Source organism: Amia ocellicauda, chromosome 8 (genome assembly GCF_036373705.1).
Source record: "Amia ocellicauda isolate fAmiCal2 chromosome 8, fAmiCal2.hap1, whole genome shotgun sequence".
Lineage (NCBI taxonomy): Eukaryota > Metazoa > Chordata > Actinopteri > Amiiformes > Amiidae > Amia > Amia ocellicauda.
Genome location: NC_089857.1, coordinates 43,106,295 through 43,125,861, shown reverse-complemented (window position 1 = coordinate 43,125,861; position 19,567 = coordinate 43,106,295). Strand labels below are relative to the sequence as shown.

The 19,567-nt window shown below is 47.0% G+C and overlaps 1 protein-coding gene across 3 annotated transcripts in view; it reads right to left on the bottom strand.

Annotated features, from left to right (window-relative positions):
• erbin (erbb2 interacting protein) overlaps window positions 1–19,567 on the bottom strand; it is an 87,464-nt gene that overhangs the window by 6,738 nt on the left and 61,159 nt on the right. For 2 of the 3 annotated variants that reach the window (XM_066711550.1, XM_066711549.1), the window contains 14 exons: window positions 18,689–18,833; window positions 16,247–16,319; window positions 14,106–14,235; window positions 13,195–13,310; window positions 12,609–12,678; window positions 11,348–11,447; window positions 10,753–10,874; window positions 10,457–10,630; window positions 9,978–10,157; window positions 9,044–9,158; window positions 8,318–8,504; window positions 6,231–7,827; window positions 5,298–5,435; window positions 2,740–2,790 (listed from right to left, as the gene is read on the bottom strand). In XM_066711550.1, the coding sequence (XP_066567647.1) occupies window positions 2,740–2,790; window positions 5,298–5,435; window positions 6,231–7,827; window positions 8,318–8,504; window positions 9,044–9,158; window positions 9,978–10,157; window positions 10,457–10,630; window positions 10,753–10,874; window positions 11,348–11,447; window positions 12,609–12,678; window positions 13,195–13,310; window positions 14,106–14,235; window positions 16,247–16,319; window positions 18,689–18,833 (3,198 nt within the window). The remainder of the gene's footprint in view (window positions 1–2,739; window positions 2,791–5,297; window positions 5,436–6,230; window positions 7,828–8,317; window positions 8,505–9,043; window positions 9,159–9,977; window positions 10,158–10,456; window positions 10,631–10,752; window positions 10,875–11,347; window positions 11,448–12,608; window positions 12,679–13,194; window positions 13,311–14,105; window positions 14,236–16,246; window positions 16,320–18,688; window positions 18,834–19,567) is intronic. The other variant, XM_066711552.1, reaches the window with a different exon arrangement.

Genomic DNA, 19,567 nt, shown 5'->3' with positions numbered 1-19,567 from the left:
GTCCTGGTCTCTTTAATTAGAAGTCCCTTTTAGGTTTCGGTTTCAGTTAATTAAAAATCAAATAAAACCAACTTTCACTATATAGTTAGAAAGATCGGTTATCAATCAGTTCGTACTTGTGAGACACAGACAACAGTGACAAAGGGCATTAATAAATGTAGCCTCCATATTGCAAACAGAACAGAAAATAAATCCTTAAAAAGCCAAAGATTCCCACAACCTGTTTTATCCCCCTCTATTAACAAATGGACCAGCTGTGAAACAGTCTGAAAAGCTTGAGGTTTGTTTTTCCATCCTCATAAAAAAACCTATGCGTGTTTAGGATGCTTCTACCATTCAAATTGAGATCTGAAAGCACTGGGGGTTAAAACACAATCCCACCACAAACCATTTCACACTGGGCACCTGGAGGACTGTTCATACTCAGATTCTCTCATTCAATTCTTATTCCCATTTTCTACCGTAAAGACTGTTGGTATTAAAGAAACCGGGCCGCTCACACAGCCTCTATACCTCACACAGCCTGGGTAAACGCACAGGAGGTAGTTTATTTCACGGCCGGAGCTGTGGGCTCGACACTAGTTTCGGATGTCGTCCTCTGTGGAGAGGTTGATAAGCGGGGAGGGGTGGCCGACATTGACGTCTGTTCTCTCATGATTCACTTCTACCTCAATCTCCCCTCATCCATATTCATACGGTCTGCACCCGCGTACAGCTGAGCTAGCACAACGTTTATCATTTCATTTTTCCTCCCAGAAGCAAAATCATCAATTTCTTTGTGAATTCGACCCTTTGTCCAACCATTTCATACTCCTTCATTAGAGCAAGAACAACGATAACATTGTTCTATGGAGGCATATCAGGGATTTGGTTACGTTTTATTCGCCCCCAGTGAATTATTTTGCTTGTGAAAAACTTTCATGTCATGTCAAGTCATGTCTACACACACACACACATACATACCTGAGACTCCATTCTGCTTTTGTGCGTCTGTCTAACTTGGACAAATTTATATTAATTTAGTGGAGCCATTTTATACCACTGCCTGGGCATCCATGTTAGTACAGATAATGCACCATGAGTGAAGGAATAAAGCGTATGAGTGTCTCCTCGGTCGAGACCCCCCTCATGGTATCGTGTAGGGAGACCCCCGTTTGAACATATAAAACCTCTCAAGTCTTTAAGTATATATATATTTATTCCCAGTTATAAATACTCAGATTCATATGAACTACACAATTTTTCTCCCAACTGAAGAACAAATTGGACCCACGCTGGGCAAGGGGTGCGTTTTCACTGGTGGCCCAGCAGGTGTGGACAGTGACAGAGGGTATGTCACTGAAACACAAATGAGAGAGACCACCTGCACAGCTCTGGCTGACTGACAAACACACACGCATTGTGGCGGATGCTGTGCATGAACAGGTGGTCCCAGCGCTTCCCCAATAAAACTATCAAAGCGAGTTATGCGTTCGGAGGGAAGGAGCGATTTAATGCGATTCCCCTGTCAGACCGGTCAGTACAATCCCGATTCAATTACATTATATTGCACCACAGCTCAACAATCAGCTAATCTGGGGGTTAAACGAGAGTCCGACCCCATGATGGGTTTCCTATTGATTGTTGAACCTGAGAAGAGAAGCAGCTGCGACCAAGGAGGTTTAGGGTGTCAGATTAATTAGGTTTTCGCTGCCTTTTCCCTGGTGTAATGAACACATCCAGGCCCTTCCTGCAAAAAGGATTCTCTTTCTTAAATGTAGAATGTAGTTCATTTATAAGATGATGACAGGATCTGATCACTGCAGGTGTACAGGTATAATAATCAAATACTACTATACATCTTATTTTAATTATTGGATCCCTTCCGTGTTCGTATTACAGCTCGAGATTTCAGAGGATGACTTCTGAACTGCTATTTCCTCGACACGTAATAAAGCGGTAAGTGTTCTTTTGATTTAAAACCCACAAGATTAGCAGACGCTATTGGCTCACGAGATTCATATTTCCTATTTGGTTAGCACACCATCCCATACAGACAGAAGCCACCGGTGCAAAATTTGAAAGAGGTTCAATGTGGCAAGAAATTTCATTTGTGACCATTTTAAATCACTATATTTATACTTCCCTCATCGCCACCTTGAGTGCTTCAACCTTATTATTTGAATATGCCTGCTTTTTAAATCCTGTAACCCAGAAACAGGGGCTTGATTTTAAAAAGTTGAAGTAAAATAAACACGCTTTGCATTTGGAATTAAATACTTCAAACGTCTAGGCATTAGAAGACCCTCTCAAATGGATCAAACTCTGCCCTTTAAGTTCAGCTCTGATCATTTTTCAAAGGAAATAAAAATCTGCTTTTCTTAGCGCGCACAAATCACATTTATTTAATAAGTGGAACTCAAATCCACCGACCTTCAAAATAATACTTGCACCCCGGCCCCGAGAGGAAAAACAATCTCTTGCAGTAATGTATTCATGAACGAAGGTTAATTAACCATCAGAGAGCGATCATGGATCCTGAATTAGCAACAAAGCATTCACGCCTTAATTCTCTTCATCTGTTTACACGGCACAAACTGGAGGTCAGCGTTAAGCCGTACGCACAGTTGTCTAGTGAACAGAGCGAGGGTTATTTCCTCATTTGCATTCAATTGCCACAGTTTGTAAATCCCTTCGACGCTTTTCCCAGGCCCAAGGAAAGCAGGCATCGAAAAAGCCACAGGAAGGAGGCCGACTTACTTTTCTCAGAGTGTCCACCGAGTAGTTCTGCGGCGTCCCGAACACTTCATCCTGACGGGGAGAGAGAGCGTTCATTAGTGTGTGTCTGCAGGCACCTGGCTCTCCACATCAACTCCGTACTTAAAACGCTTTTAAGGTCGTGATTGAGCCAAGAGCATGCCTGTACCGGACACTCAGCCGCAGACTAGGAAAGTGAGCGACGGCTGCCTTTGTCGTGAACGGTCGCTCTGAGGGGCTGGACCTAGCGGACCGGTTTCGAAAGAACAGTAGTCCCTTCTATGGAGAGTAATCCTACCCGTTTGACTTCTCAATCTCCCACATCTCCCAAAACACCAATTACACACGTCTGAACATGCGATATCCCAATGATGGGTCGAGTCAGATATCATTCACACCTCTAACATTAAAAGTGTGTCGCGGCTAAAACCACGGTTGATTTGATTTTTAATTTTCAAGTCGAATTCAGATATATATTCGGAGGAAAGAAGTGAAATTTGAGCTGAGCAAAAACGGACTTGTAGTTGATTAAGCTGACGGGCCTGGAGGAACAACTATTCTTTTTACTTTTAAATATATTCAATATATCACAGAAAATGATGCATCTAGGAGTTTTCCTTCGGAGGACAAACATGAAATAAACAAGTTGTGCTTAAAGCATCAGTCTGGTCTCTGGGGTTGCTTCATGAACACTACAGAGCTCGCCGACATCTCCTTGCATAAGATTCTTATACACACACACGTTATGTTTGGTGAGTGTGCCTGTGAACAAGCGATTTGCGGACGGGCTGCTGTGAAGGTGAAGTTTATATATCATGCCTTTGAAGACACACACGTGACATACAGAGGCCTGGTAAATTATAATTTTTGTCAGGCCTGTGACGCAAACCACACACTGGATTCTTAAGGCCTGAATCAAACTAAAGCAACTATTTTTAGGTAAACCTGGAGAGAATCTTTCTTCTACTGAATCCAATGCTAAATCCAATATAAGGGCTTGGCTGTATCACTGTTTGAAAGGATCACCTCTCTCCTCTTCTCGTGGAGAATCGCTTCTAACGGGTCTTGAGTATTAGTTTTTTTTTTTTTTTTATACATCCGATTGGTTGTATCCAGTGTAGAAGGAGGATTTACCTCAGCAGGAGATTACATTTTGTTGATGCAGCTCCATTACCCTGTTAGGATTAGTTTGATTATAGGATGATCTGCTCTAACTCTAGGCTCAGCACAAAACGTATTGGATGGCAAGATGTAGAAACCAAGGCCTGACACTTTGGAATCAGACCATGAAGCTGTTTCCACTGGGTTTATGTTCCTCAACTGTTTAAGCAGCTCAATTCAGTTGCAACGAAGGAAACCTCCCCTCGTGCTTCCTTATAAATGATTAGAAATCTATCGATGCTCAATTCACTCTTACTTACCTTGGTCATTAAAAAAATATTCATTTCCAGACATTAAGAGAAAGGTTAGAGGGTAATTGTGAAGAGATTAACAATAAGGTCACATAAGGAGAGATCAGTTAGAGCCCAATTAGTGTTTTAGAGAAGCGAGTAAGGCAGCCGAAGAGAGAAGAGGAAGTCTGCGGCTCCTCCAAGCCAACCTACAGGGGACCTAAGCAAGTCTAAGCGTGATTTTTCAGAGTGCAGGAAAACAGGAAAGGAAAACTGAACAGCACACATCAAGGGCTGATCTTGTTTAAAGAAAGGCATTTTCTATAAGATGCGATTTGTCAATTCGGATGCCCAATTGGTGCTTTAACCTGTGAGAAACGTTCCCCAAACCATCGATTAAAAATAAAACTATGTTTATATATATTTCACTTGTGGTGGCCTTACACTACTGCTACATTCAGTCTTACTACGTTAAAAGCTGCACTAGAGCCTGATTTTATCATATTTAATCACAAAGGTTGTGATTGTGGGGTTGGGCTAATTCTGCAGATGTCAAATACAGAATAAATTAAACTGGGAAAAAAGAACACAAGAAAAAAACAAAAAAAAAAACAGCTGGCTGCTTCTCTAAATGAAACGTCAATGTGACGGGAGTGCAGCCGGCTCTCAGTCCGGTCTCAGCCTCAGCACTATCTTCTGCCAAATGCAATCATTTTAACATGCTATTGTAGCAGAAATAGGCCTAGAAAGCAATTTACTTATTTTTTGTTTTACTGGGAATAAAAAACAATCTTAGAAATACATTTAGAAAAGGCTTATCTTGGTGGATGTTATTACAGTAAATGTACTGCTATTGCTTTAACGGCTATAATTAAAATTGCAAAAACTTAAAAAGGGGCTGCATTGAGGAATAACTTAAAATATCAAAAAGCACAAAGAAAAACACGTTGCCCCTTTTGTGGGAAAACTAATTTGCTTGAACAGCAGAAGTAATAGAAAAAAAGCGATCCTGAAGAGCGATCTTCTCAGGTTTGCAGAGAATTTAAAATGCGAACTTTTAATGTTTCGGTCCCACAAAGACAAATCAAATGCCTCTTTAAACAGCTGATTGGAGAGGGAAAGGCGACAGGGCTCGGGCCTAGCCTACGTGGGGGGTGGGGGGGTACTCACGCCGAACATGTGCGCTCCGAAATGCCTCCCGTCGGCAACACTAAAGGCCAGACTGCCCTGGCTGCCATGCAGATCTCTAGAGCTGCCATAGAGATAGCTGCCGGCGTAATTGCAATTATAGGACCTAGACAGCACGTTCTGAACAAAGAGGGACACAGATTGAACACACAGTTTAGTACGGCATGCAGAACAGGACGTGTTAATACAGCACCAACAACCACCACAACACTGGGCCGGCAGCTGCCCCCAGGACACGGCCACGGCATGCAGGGACAGACCGGCGCAGACCAGACAGCCTAGTGGGACAGGACAGGGTTAGTGCCTCCGACCCAGGGAGGGACGGGCATGCAGTCCGAGCCTGGATAGGGTGAGTTTTATTGAGAAACAAACAGAAGTTGACATTGAGAGAAAACGGCCCCAGGTATGACGGCTGCAGTAGCACATTGATCCAGAGCCTCTAGGAGGAGCATCCAGGGAGAGGAGACTCCCAAGACCGACCGGGAACCCGGTTTAATAAAGCTCATCTGGAGGAGCTCCCTGGCGTGACGTTCAGTAACAACTCATTTTTACAAATTTTTGTCAAACGAAGGGAGAGATGGCTGCCAAGGCTGTGAAACTACGGCAAAACCCAACACAGGCAACATCAATGTCAACTAGGGATACAAAAAAACAGAAGCATTTGATATCAAACATTTCAAACCCTTTTTATGCTTATATGTTTTATATCAAGTGAGACATAATACTTTAAGCTCTAACATGCCCAGGGTGTTCAGCTCATTATTGCTTGGGGGGCAATGGATACCAAGGATGCTGGAGAAATAAACACACAGGCTTCCTTTACTGAGGCGCTCGCTGATGTTGCCCGTTCCTGTTGCTTGGAGGGAAGAGAAGGTTAAGCTGAGGCAGGAGGAGGCCGGGCAGCTGGGCTCTTACCTTCTCCATCTTTTTGGCCTCGATGTGCCGCAGCACCTGGTCCCTCCAGTCGGGCGGCACTCGGCCCGTCCCCGGCGCGTCTAGCAGCGAGTGCTCGGACTTGACGCGCATGTTGGGCCTCTTGCTGGGGCTCGTCCGGGAGTAGTTGAAGTCGCTGACGGACATGGTCCTCTCGGGCACCTCGTGGGCGGAGGGCCGCGCGCTCTGGGGCCGGGGCACGTTGGGGCCGTCGATGCTGTAGGTCCGGGCGGACAGGGGCCTCTGCATACCCGGGCCCATGGGGGGGCCCCGGCCCAGGGTGTGAATGTCCCGGTAGGTCATGTACTCCCCCTCAGCCACCTGCAGGCGCCGGGGGTCCGCCAGGCTCATGGACACGGCGGAGGAGTTGCTGCCCTGTCTCTGCAGGGTCCCCCGAGGCCCGGCTGGCAGCAGCCTGTCCTTGGGTGGGGGGGCTGCCCACATTTCCATGGGCACGGCCGGCCCGCCCCCCCGCTGTGGCCCCCCGTAGCCCTGGGCGTTGTTGCGGTTGGAGTAGTTGGTGTTGGCCGCTGCCGTGGGCGTGGGTGGTTTGGCATAGCTGTCGTGGCTGTCCGAGCGCTGCAGCCGCTGGGAGGGCAGGTAGCCCTGCTCCGGGGGGACCGCGGTCCTCTGTGTCCACAGGCTGTCTTTGGGCATGGTGCTGCTGGAGTACTGGATGTTGTACTGCGGGACCCCCGGGCCGTGCATGCCGGCTGGGACAGGGATCCTCCCAGCGGGGGGCGCCGGGTGCCCATAGCCTGCCTCGTATTTGCTCAGCGTCTTGCTGCCGGAGAGGAGGTCGGACGAGGACGCGGAGGAGCCGGGGTAGACCTGCAGGGGCTGGTCGTTCAGGAGGGACGCTGATTTGCTGCGCACGATGTTCTGCCCCTGTGCGCTGGGCAGGGGGGCCCGGCTGGCCACACAGCTGGACTCGTAGGGGCCGTTATCGCCGACGATGCTGTAGATCTTCATGGCACCCGTCTCGATGTTGGTCACACTCTGAGACTTGCCAACCGGGCCAGCGGGCCCCAGTCTCTGAGGGGACAGCTCCTCCGTGCTCCTGGACATGGGCATCTCGCTGCTGGCCGTCACACCCACAGTGGCTGTTCTCACGATCTCGAACTTGGCTGGGGACGTGGGCTGCTCCTCCACCCGTCGGCTGAGCTGCTCCACCGCGGCTGGCTTCAGGGCCTGGTTTCCGTTCTCCAGGGGCTCCGGCTGGGTATTGTTGTTGAATACGGACTTGTTGGCGACGTCCTGCGGAGGCTGGTTGCGCGTCTTGGCCTTGTCCAGGTCCTCCAGCCGCAGTACGTTGTCCGGAGGCAGTTTGGACACGTTCATGTTGATCTGGTCCCACCTGTACGAGTCTTCCATCCCGTTCTTGATGTCCATCCCCCTCTCAATGAGCGCCAGCTTCTCCTCCACGGAGAACACAAAGTCGTTGGCTTTCAGGCCTTCGTGTTGCGCCTCGTTCTCCTGCTGGGTCTTCAGCATAGCCTGCAGTGAGCTGTCCGAGCCGTTGCCGTTCTGCAGGAGCGGGCTGGTCTCCTGCAGCTCGTTTAAATTCTCGTCTTCTTGCCTAGAATCAAAACCAAGAGAATTAAAACCAGGCTGCACTTCCTCTACCCTCCTGAGTGTCATTAATCCATGTCATCATTCAACATTAATGTATGAACTGCATTACACACCTGCAGAGAAGTGGTTTATATCCATATCAATACCCTGCAATTAATCACACGACTGGGACACAACCACAAAAACGTCAGCGTCACAGAAATGCCACAGGTATTATTGCTAGAAGATCCAAAGAAAGAAACCAACATGCATCATGAAAACTCTCCTGGTTAATAAGTGTGAAAAGGCCCAAACGTGACATGACTAAACGTATGCGAGAGGCTGGGAGGGCAGCACAAAAACTCAGACCAACACCTTCAGGGATCAGATCAAGCGTCTTTCGAAAGCACGGTGAGGAGGAACAGCCGATGGAGACCAGAGATAGCAGCCATGGCAGTGTGCCTAGCGGCCAGATGGGGGGAACCCTGGGGGCGGGAGGGGTGTGCGTCTCTCACCTGATCTTGGAGATGATCATGACCTTGGCCTCCTTCTCGGGCGTGCACAGCGAGGTGTCCTGGCTGCTGTCCGTGGTCAGGGACACTGAGTCCGACATGCGCGACGGCGAGGAGCAGTTGCTGTTGTTCTGGTTGCTGTTGGCGGCCGTCTCGTCCAGCAGAGAGTCGGCGTCTTTGCTTTCGTCGGCTTAAAGAAAAAAAAAGACAGACGAGGGCGACAAAAAAGACTGAATGAATAACAGCAGCAGAGCGTGGCGGCGTCAGAGTCGCCTTCAGATGTGGTGCGGTGACGCCCGGCGCTCACATTAAAGCAGCTCTGAGGAAAGTGCTTCTGAATGCACTCATTATTTTTCTCTTTCTTTTTCTCTCTATCTTTTATGTAACAGGCGGGGGGTGGTGCATCTCTGATTGCAGAAGTGGGGGGGGGAGGGGGTTATCGCTTTACGCTGTTGTCATAAAAACACATTTCAAAAGGCTGAGGATAAGAGTGAGAGTCCCAGCCTGTTCTTAATTCACGTGATCTCTCTGTGAAGATCTAATACAACAGGCTGAGCTGATGTTGGTCACCTGACTTCACTGCCCCCATGCAGACCCTTAATGTGAAGTATTGGACCTACAGCACCAGAACCTGAGGAGGATTATTAAAGATGTCCCACAACAGAGCCTACAATTACACAGAGACAGACAGACAAGACAGAGACAATCTGCTCCTGAGACGGGACCTACCTTTCTTGTCCTTGCTGAGGGCCACCACCTTGGGCTGGTTGATGGAGATCTCGATCAGGGGGGGGCGCATCTCAGCCACCTTCATTTCCTCGTCGGACGAGATGTCTTCCGAGTCCTGAGGGGAGAAACGGCAACATCGTACACAACGCAATCTTGCCCCTTCCCTCGCTCTCCATCGGGGAGAGAAGATCGGGATGCCATTTCCTCCACAGAGCGCCACGCACTTCTGGACGCACTTTCTGGAATTATGACTGCATTGCTATAGAAGATAGATGTATATTGAGCTAATATATATGTCGAGCCTGTTTTCATCAAAGCAGTTATTTTTCCCATCTAAAAGGATAAGTATTCGGTAAGGAGGGTGACAACAGCTCCAAGTTAAGTTTTTCACAAGGAAATGCATCAATTTAGATTTAATTCAGAACTCTGTATGAACTGCCACTCAGCTCCACTACGTGCTGCCGAGGAGCAGTAAACAATCTCCAGCGTGTCTGAAACGTACAATTTACAGGATGTTTCTCAGGCATGATAACTGCTCGGGGTTGGCTGCTGCATTATTAAAATAATTTGCTTCCAAGAGTCATGATATAATTCAATAGTTTCCACCCAGCTTTAAAAGGCATTCTGCCACTTCAACATTCAGCAACCAACAGGAAAAAAAAACTGATACGATGTCTGATTTGTGTTACACTGTGAGAAAAAGACAAAGCAGAGATTGTAAATATTTTCCACTGATGTCCACTAATCTAGCTGCTGTCTAAGGTGGTGACAAAGCCAAGCAGAGAGAAAACAACCCCCCCAAGCAACTCACGGACAGTTTCCGCAATATTTTATTTACGTTCCGTCAAGTTGAACCAGGACAAACCCGACCAGATCACGCGTGCAGCACCATGAACGGAGCAGCTAAACATCCGGGCTTCACACCGGGTCCTACCTCCAGTGTGTCCTCGTGGTTGACAGTCACTCTGGAGCTGTCCGAGTCCTTGAGTTCCATGGTCTGCATGGTATCTGTGGTGTCTCTGGACTCCAGGTCGCTGGGTCTCTGGACACAGTTCACAGTCACCTTGGGGTCCATTTCCACCGCTTTCCCATTGGCAAAGCTACTGTCTGAAGCCTGGAGGAAGGCGGGAGGAAAAGAGTTAGCAATGACACGGACCATATCCCAGCATGCACTGTGCCGAGGTGCATGTGACTGAGGATGGGCCAGCGCTGGGGACGGGTGGTGTGACGGCAGGATCACAAGACGATCGTGGTCTAACCAAGGCATGTGTTTGTGGCCACGAGCTGATGAACAGTTTCCCACGAGCCTGCCTCACACACAGACCTATTCTGTCCCGGAACCAGGAATAAAGAGATTCATTCAACCGCCAAACCAGAGCAGACTATCCCGACTCGAGTCAGGGCGACATCTACCTTCACCCCGACGTCTCGCACCGCCACGGCGGTGTCCTCGCCCGGCTTCGCGTCCTTCCCCGACTCGTCCGACGACTCGTCCTCCCGCAGCCGGTGCGCGATCGTGTGCGCAGTCTTCACCATGTTCTTCAGCTCGTCTGGGTAGGGTGTGGGGTAGCGCTTCAGGTTGCCTTCCTGGGGACGCAAAATGTGACAAAAGAGAATGAGCAAAACTGATTGCTGATGTTCTAGCCGGAGTTGCCGTCGTGACCGGGTCTGCTCTGGGCTTGGCCTGCTGCGGCGGGGGCTCTACTGACCCGGGGGGGCGTCTCCCTCTCGTCCTTGTCCTCGTCACACTCGAAGGCCACCTGGGCCCGCTGCTTCCTCTGCTCTTCCCACAGCGAGGGGTTGAAGCTCTCGTTGTCCGAGTTCGGGATGTCTGCGGAGAAGAGCGTTTGGTATCAGGATTAGGGAGCTGGAAACGGGTAATGATGGCCTTCAGCGGGAGCAGACGGGGGACACGGAGACCCCCACTGTGTCCCGCAGCCCACGCACACTCAGACTCGCAGGGGACACACCTGTACTTTCATCACTTACTCTATTCTTCTCGGTAGTCGAAGAGAACACGGATGTTACTTAATTCCAGAATATTAATTTAGTAAGCATTTCAATCAGAAAATAGATTACATTTAAACAGGATTGGTTAAGGATTCAATTTTATATTCTTTTGGTTTTATTTAATGGTTTTAAAGATCAATGATATGATCACACATTTGCCGAAAATGATTTCAACAGAACTGTCTCAACACAGTCAACTCTCTGCATAAGGAATCGTACAAAGCAACACAGAGTGGCTTCCATCTCTCTATCCGAGTCCCAGCTTTCTAGGTGTCAGTGGGCCGAGTGACTTACAATCCTCGGATCGGGGCTGCTGGGGGAACATGTAGTTGGTGAGGACGGTCTTGTGCAGCTCAGGGTCCTCCTCCTTCTGCAGGGGAATGAGGGGCTTGGACTGGAGGAGAACAGAAAGAAAGAGCACGTATGAGGGCAGCATCGTTTAGGGGTCACACGCCCGTGACCCTGATCTAGCGCACTGGAGTCAAGACGGATCTGCTGTGGACGTCAATCAATAGGGACCAGCTGGCGAACGGTAATTTTCACTGAAGCAGATGTGGCCGCAAGTCTTAAATCGTTAAAACTTGTTTCAGCCCGTACTGGAGCAATCCTCTAATGCACATACACACACAAACACACACACTCTCTCCGAATCCCACAAACACATACACCCCTCTGTACCATCCTGTGTATAAATATTGGTGGTTGTGAAGCTCTTTTGATGATGAAACCCCAAAGCCCTTTACTCCACCGTGCTTCAGAGCGCCGACACTGTGCCATATGGGGAGTTCAGATTAGATGCTGCGGAAGTATTTTATTACTTTAAAGCTGCCGTTTCCAGGCCATGCTCCATTTAAGAGAATTTAATTCCTCACTGTCAGAGCGCCTCCTTAAATGAGCGTTCGCAACAAATCTGTGCGCTCCAGATCTGCTCTCATGTGGATTCGAAACAGAACCTCCGCACAACAGCCCATTTATACTTCCTCGTTAAAAAAAAAAAAAACAGCGCTCTCATTGTTTAATTATAAATAGATGAGAGTGCAAGACAGATAAACGAAGAACAAGAAAACTGAAAATTGTTTTCCAATATAAAAACCTGGAATCTCGACCTGGGAGAAACAATTCGAGGAAGAATCTTATCTTTCCTCGGCTGCCTGCGACAATGTTGGTGCCAACACACCACACCCTGTCAGTCTCCACCCAGGAACCGCACAATGTGAACCAGAGACCCCGCCGACCTCGACGACATGGCCGAGAAGCACCAACTCCACAAACGCACAACTTGTCTACATTCAAAACGAGTAAGGGCTTAGAAATTCAGAAATGGTCTAAATTTAACTCTGCACCCTTTCATTCCTGCAGATCAGACTTGTCTTGTTCCTCGTGAACAGCATTTGTAGTAACTTTTTTCTGTGTTTTGCTGTAAGTTTCTCTTTCCCCCCTATTCAAACTCTAGCATGGTCTTCTTATCACATCCACCGACACGCCCGCCATTCTACCCCTGTAACATCCACTAAACCTCATCTTCCACCCACGCACCCTCTTAAAGCCCACCTACCTGGTTTTCAGACAACCACATAGCAGTCAGCTGGCTCAGCTTGGTGAAGCTAAACGGCAAATTCTTCAACCTGTGGAAGAGATTGAGCCTCAGATTAGTTTCCTAAGAAGGGGTGGAGGAAAAAGGGTGAAAAAACATCAGGAACGACGAGAGAAAAGCCACAGCCTGAAGCTCTGCATGAGGATTTGCACACAGGCAGGGCATCACAATGTCACACACACCTCTAGCTGTGTAGCGAGAGGAGAAGTCTGTCAGTCTGTCTCCACCTCAACTTGGAGGGAATTTAATTTGCTTATCGGGCTGAAACGCAGAGCGATTTAGGTTATTAAAGATCAACTGCTGTCAGGCTGCTTTCTTTCAAATAAATACCTTGTATAACTAAGTAAATAAACCCTGCAGACTAGGCATCCACATGAATATATTTTAACTGTGCATCACTGACCGAACACACCTCAGTAGCAAGTTGTTTATCAGCAGACTTTAAAGAAGCCAATTGCTTTTGTCCCTGATTTTAAGTGGCTCCCGTGCACATCAGTCCCACAATGCCCTGCTGCTCTGGCGCATCCAAACCAAGCCCAATACTCACTTGTTGTCGCTGAGGTTGATGACTTTGAGCCGCTGCATGTCGCCCATCTCCTCGGGCAGGTACTCCAGCTTGTTGGAGTGCAGGAACAGGACCGTGGCGTTCCTCCAGTTTCCAACCTGAAGCGACAGGCTGTGATTAGCACACGGGGACGCGACAAGCAAAGCACCTCCGCTGACGCCGGCAACTTATACTGGCTGCGGATACGTCACAAAGGTCCTTCAGAGACAAAAGGCAGGACGGGAACAACTAGTGCTCCATTCCCCTGCCTGGACAATGACAGTGGCTGACAGTTATAGCCAGAAGGAGTCAACAAGGGAGTGCAAATGTGTGAAAATGCCATTAAAATCAGGCAATCATAAGTCAATATCCAAAGATCCCAGTGATTTTCCATTAAGCACTGCGTCTCGCTCCGTGGGAGAATGTTTGTGGCTTGCGATTGACCAGACGGGAGGGGAGATCTTCTTAAACTGTTTAAATGGTTCAGGCGAGGAACACAATCATAGAGTCGTCTTCCCGATTTGGCCCAAAAACAAAAAACGCACAGAAAAAGAAAAATGTCCCTTTTCACTAAGGGGTAGTTAGCCATACTTCGTGTTGTGAGAAACTGACTATTAAATAAACAACCGCTGCGTTAGGAGAGTGTCACTGAAACAGAGTGGCACCCTGCTGTCAAACCGTTTATTTCGGGGGAAAGAAAATGCAAGGCAAGGCAGTTGACGGGAAGGGGGGCGGGATTCAACACCTCCCGCCTTTGCCATGGACAATGCAGGCGACGCCCCGTGTGATTGACACTCAAACACCTCTCCCCTTCCTAGATCTCACATCGCAAAACTCAAAAAAAAAAAAAAAAAAAAAAAAAAAAAAAAAAGGCCAGAAAAAAAAGCCTGATCCCGTCGAAGCAGAGCGCTTACCTCCACGGGCAGCTGCGCCAGGAAGTTGTGATCGGCGGCGAACGTGCGCATGTTTGTGCACTGCCCGATGGAGGGGGGCAGGGCCTCGATCTCGTTGAAGCTGCAGTCCAGTTCATCCAGAGCCGTGAGCCTGGAAACAAGGGAGAGGAAAGGATGGAGAGAAAAAAAAAAAAAAAATGAAGTGGTTTCTCTTTCTTTGCCCAGTCTTCCTGGGAGGGGTGCAGCACTCTGGTGTCAGTCGAGAGAAAGGTGCTTTCAGAGAAGAACTCTATAGAGTCGTCTACAAAGGGATATCAGACAATGCCCCCTTACTCCACCCCACCCCAAAAGTATCATTCACAGAACTAAGGGGGTCTTTAATTGCTGGAAAGTTAATTGTCTGAAAACTCAAGCCAAGCTGTCCCAGAGGACCAAGTGGCATTTAGAAACAGGGCCCCTCTCTCTCATCTCATCCCGACTCTCTCCCTGTCTAACAGCTGATCAACCTGTTTATGCTCAGTTTTTGACGCTTAATGTTTACTTTGTCTAGTTGAGTGTGATCCAGTCATTACCCAGAGCTTACCCAGAGCAGTTCAACTGGTTTTCTACAGTATTTCTCATTTATTTACACCAGTGAGGAATTAATAGCTGTAGCACATTCTCCGCGGGGCGGCACATGGAGGCAGAGAGTGCCGGAGGAAAGCCAGGCCCCGGGGGTGGGAGACCGTGTATTAGGAAGGCTTTTTACTTAGATGATGCCAGACTATCCAAGAGACGGTGCCTAATTACCGATGTCAAGCTCATTTTGTAGTATAAATACAGGACTAGGTGGTCCACTGGTTTAGAGAAGCTTCCCAGTGGTAGGCCCGTCTTGTCCCAGTGTCTCGACATTACATTGAGCGTGGGACACTGATTACTATTAGTAGAAGTTTAAAAAAAGAAAGCAGGCTCACACGTAATAGTGGGGAACAAATTCTGTTTGGCGTATTGCTGTCGATCCTTTCCTTGAGCCGGTCCGTTTCAAACCTGATTTAGTGAAACGTTATATACGAGCTCCATTAGTTAAGAAAAATAGAAGTCAGTTGCATCTGGAGATTCAAGGGCGGGCGACTCGCTCAAACCCCACACGAACTCTTGCTGACTTGCAAGAATCGCTCGTATCCAGGAGCAATCCAACAGCATTGCTCACCACAAGCCACCGGGCAGGAAAACATTCCTCCAGAGCAGCAGGACACGCGTGTGTTCAGACTGAAAACACATCAAACAAAATAAAAACCTCCATCTGAATGTCATCAGTCCAAGTCACCGAGAGATAAAGGGTTTAATATTTCTGTCAATCCACTTAGACGAGCGGAGCCCGGCATAACAGCACTTGACACATCCTATTTTCATTTTAAGATGCAAACATAATACCATTGGTTTTTATGCAAACGGCCTCCACTGCCCCTCGCTCCCAAAATAGACATCTCATATTAATATTGGAAAACTGAAGAAAGTCAATATTAAATCTGGAGTGCATCGCATAGTCAAAGAAAGAGAGAGGGAACGAGAGGAACCTGCCAAGCTGTAATAGGTTTAATCAGTGTGGTTTACAATCCTTACAGAGATTAAATTAGGACCTCTGCAATCCCATATTTATAATCCTTGCAGCAGCTTTCACTAATCCAGGGCTATGACACACAACCTAAAGGTAAGATGGTATAAATATTAGTGATAATTAGGGGATGGGAAAAGAGTTCATTTAACGGCACAGGAATTAAAATCTAAATAGACCATGAGAGCAGTAATCCCTTGCAAACAATCACCTACATGCAGTTTGGGGCGGTTTAATTTCAGGCAGCGGCAGTATAAATAGCAGGGCCCTGATTGGATTTTAATCTCGGTCCATATGGGCAACCACTTTCCACATTTAGAGCAGCTCTTAGCCCTGCAAACGACTTGACCGGCCTGTAAAACAATGCCCAGCTGTTTAATCCCACTGTCTGGATCAGCAAAGGCATTTACAGTAAATAAAAACGGATCAGGTCCATGAATGTCACAACAGAAATACCCAGATGAGTGGATTAGTGGCGATAAATCTGCTGTTACTGGGGAATTGGTTCAGGCTGCAGCAGAGATGACCTTGCGAACCAGGCAGCTCACCACGCAGCAGAGACACTCACCCGCCTATCGAGTCCGGCAGGTACATCAGCTGGTTCTCGTCCACTTTCAGCGCTGTAAGTTTCTTCAGGGAACCTAAAACAGAGAGAGGAAATAAATGAACCATTTCAGGATTTAACGGTGATTAAAAACGTAGATTATCTGTCCGAGTCTATGGAAAAAGCAGTGGTTTTGGGGATGCTCGGTTAGAGCAGAAAGTAGCCGAAACCGAGACAGAGGCACGTTCCTTTCTCCTCTTATCTGCTCAATTCCATTAGTGTTTATCCAAATACATTTAAAACAGAGCGTCCTTTATCCGTTATCTTTCCTGTCCAGCGCTCAGTATTGGGTTAAGCCAACTTGGCAGCGGTGACAGTAGATTAATACGTCATATCGGCAGGCCCGTCTATGAGGCACAAGGAAGAGGAACCTGTAGTGACCGTGTTTCCCCTTGCATGGAAAATAACTGAATCACCATGTGGCGTCTTTCTTCCACGAGTTTAATAGGAAACTAAACCAGAGGGCCTGTGACATTCGACAACAAGGTCATTACACAACTTTAACAATGAATATTTATAAGAGAGGATGAGAATGCCAGCATCACACACTTATTCACAGCTGATTTAGTGTTCAATCGCGTCCTGCGTTTGATCAGAACCCTCGTGTCGAAATCCGAGGCCAAACAAACCAACTTAACGGTTTACTTTTCCATATTATTTCAACCTCTCTCTATCATTTTAACATGATTAAGAATGATTGACGCTTTCAGTCTGATGTACGAGAACGCTTTGATGAATACAGCCCAGAGTAAAGTGAACTATATATTTGCCACACGGCAACAGTTAAACTGACATGTGTGGGAGGAGATGAGTAACACTTCAGTAATTTAGCACGGTGATACTACTGTATTTATAGGGAAAGCAAAGAAAGGGCGCACTCGTCCCTGAGCACCATAACGAACCCACGCGCCCCACGCACTTCAATCAGAAAATCCCCTTTGATCACACTTCCCAGACACAGGTTTACTCGTGACCTGTGGTCGTGAAAGAGCGAGACGCCTGGCCGCCCCTCCCAGATCTCACCGGCTGTTTCAGAGCCCTGCTCCGCATCACACAACATAGACTGGCAGGAAGTTCCAACGTTACATAGCAGCCCGGTGACGTGCTTCTGCAGTGACTGACACACACACACGATTTTTTGTTCGGCACCCTCTCAAATTCTGGTTCTCTCCGTTACAGCTTGCTTTCAATATTGTTCAAAGATTTAATCAGCTGAAACTTGTATTAAATGCTGATAAAACAAAATATATGTTTTCAATCTCAAAGAAAAATAAAATCAATAGATCTTCCATTACTTACTACACTGCATGGGAATATAATTGAGTATCTGTATACAAATATCTTGGGATTTTAATTGATGACTCTCCTTTAAGACATTCTACACTTTTTCTATTGAAGTTAGAAAGAAACCTGTACTTGCTGCTTTTATGCCTGTTCTAGATTACGGGGATGTCATTTACATGCATGCTTCTTGTCAGTCCTTATATTCTCTGGACACTGTTTACCATGGTGCTTTAAGGTTCATTACTGATAGTAGAGCGCTCACTCATCATTGTTCTGTACAATAGAGTGGGCTGGCCTTCACGGTCGACACGTAGGCTCTCTCATTGGTACTTTTTAATTTATAAAACTATTCTTGGTTTGACACCATCCTACCTTTGTGAACTTCTCTGCAAAAAAAGTTCACAGGATCTCTATTTACTGGCAGATCCCACTGTCCGCACAGAGATGGGCAGACAAGCTTTTAGGGTCGCTGCTCCTACTGCATGGAATGGTCTTCAATCTGACCTAAAAATGTAGGAGCTTGTAGCACTAGGTGTTGACTGAAAATATTGGAGGAGGGCCTATCTAGTTGTCAGTGCTTTTAAAATTGTGCATTTTTTATTAATTGTAGATGTATTTATTTGGTTATTTATTGGTGCTGGATGGTATGGTTGCCATATTTTGATTTCCCTATATTGTGTAAAATATTTTTAAATCTCAGCGATTTCTTTTCCTGGATAAATAAAGGTTAAAAAAAAAAAACACACACAACCTGGCAGTGTGCGTCAGTGTGGCTTAGGAATGCAAGACCTTCTGGGAATCCATGTGCTGCAGTGGGCCAACAGACTGGCATTGTGTCCCATGTGGGACAGACAGAGCGGTGATTTAAATCTGAAGCACTGGACACACCAGACCATAGTCAAGTCTGTCCATCAGCTTTAGGGTGAAAAGCACAGCATCATGGCTGATGCATTATACATCTATTGATATCATCAGTACTGATAATCATACATGGAGATACCCATATAAAACACACATTTATCTATGTATGATAAGGTCAAACATGTGGAGATGCACTGTATCCAATCCTAAAACTCCCACAGTCCTCTTTGTTTACAACACAGATTACTGCGGGGCACTGACCGATGGAGCCGGGGAGCTGGGTGAGCGCGTTGTTCGACAGCAGCAGGTCCTGCAGGTTCTCGCAGCCGGCCAACTGGTCGTCCACCATCTCGATGTTGTTCTTGGACACGTCCAGGTAAGTCAGCTGCTTCAACATCCCAATGATCTGAGGAGAGAGATGCACTGAGTGCCAGGAGAAACGAGCAACAGACGACCCACACCCGAGCCCCGTACCACAACCAACAAGGAGCGTCTGCCGAAATCGGACTCCTCCTCCTCCTGCTTAAATTACTAACCAAAATTAATTACAGTCAGCAGAGCAGGACAGGAACTCGTTATACCTCGGGGCTTCAGCAGCCTATAAAAAGTGTCCGTACCAATTAAAAAGTCAAAGGATTTCAAAGGCATTTGCGCGACTATGTATTGCCACTGATTGAAGTGCTTCTATGAGCCGCTCTCTGGACACCAGTGTATGGAGCTTAATCAAAACTAGGAAATGGACATTAATTGATTTCAGCACAAGAGACGAGGACAGGGCCAGGTCACAAGAAAAATAAACATTGTATATGTATATATTTTAATCACTGAAATAACTCGATGGATATATAGATCCAGATACTATATGAATTCTGCCATAAACCTGGCCAAATATCCGTTTTGATCGTATGAAAACAGAGCACAAATGTGTTGTTCTTTGACACAATCTAGACAGATTAATTCAGACTATTCTTAATCCTGCTTCCCTGATCCTTGAGGACTGTTTTCTCCCTAAACAAACCACAACGATGACCTATTTTAAACAGACTGCTCATTTCTAAGAACCGATAATTACTGTGAGAGCAAGACAGACCAGCTTGTCATGTACATGTCTGCAAGCCTTAACTGAATTAAGGACCCACA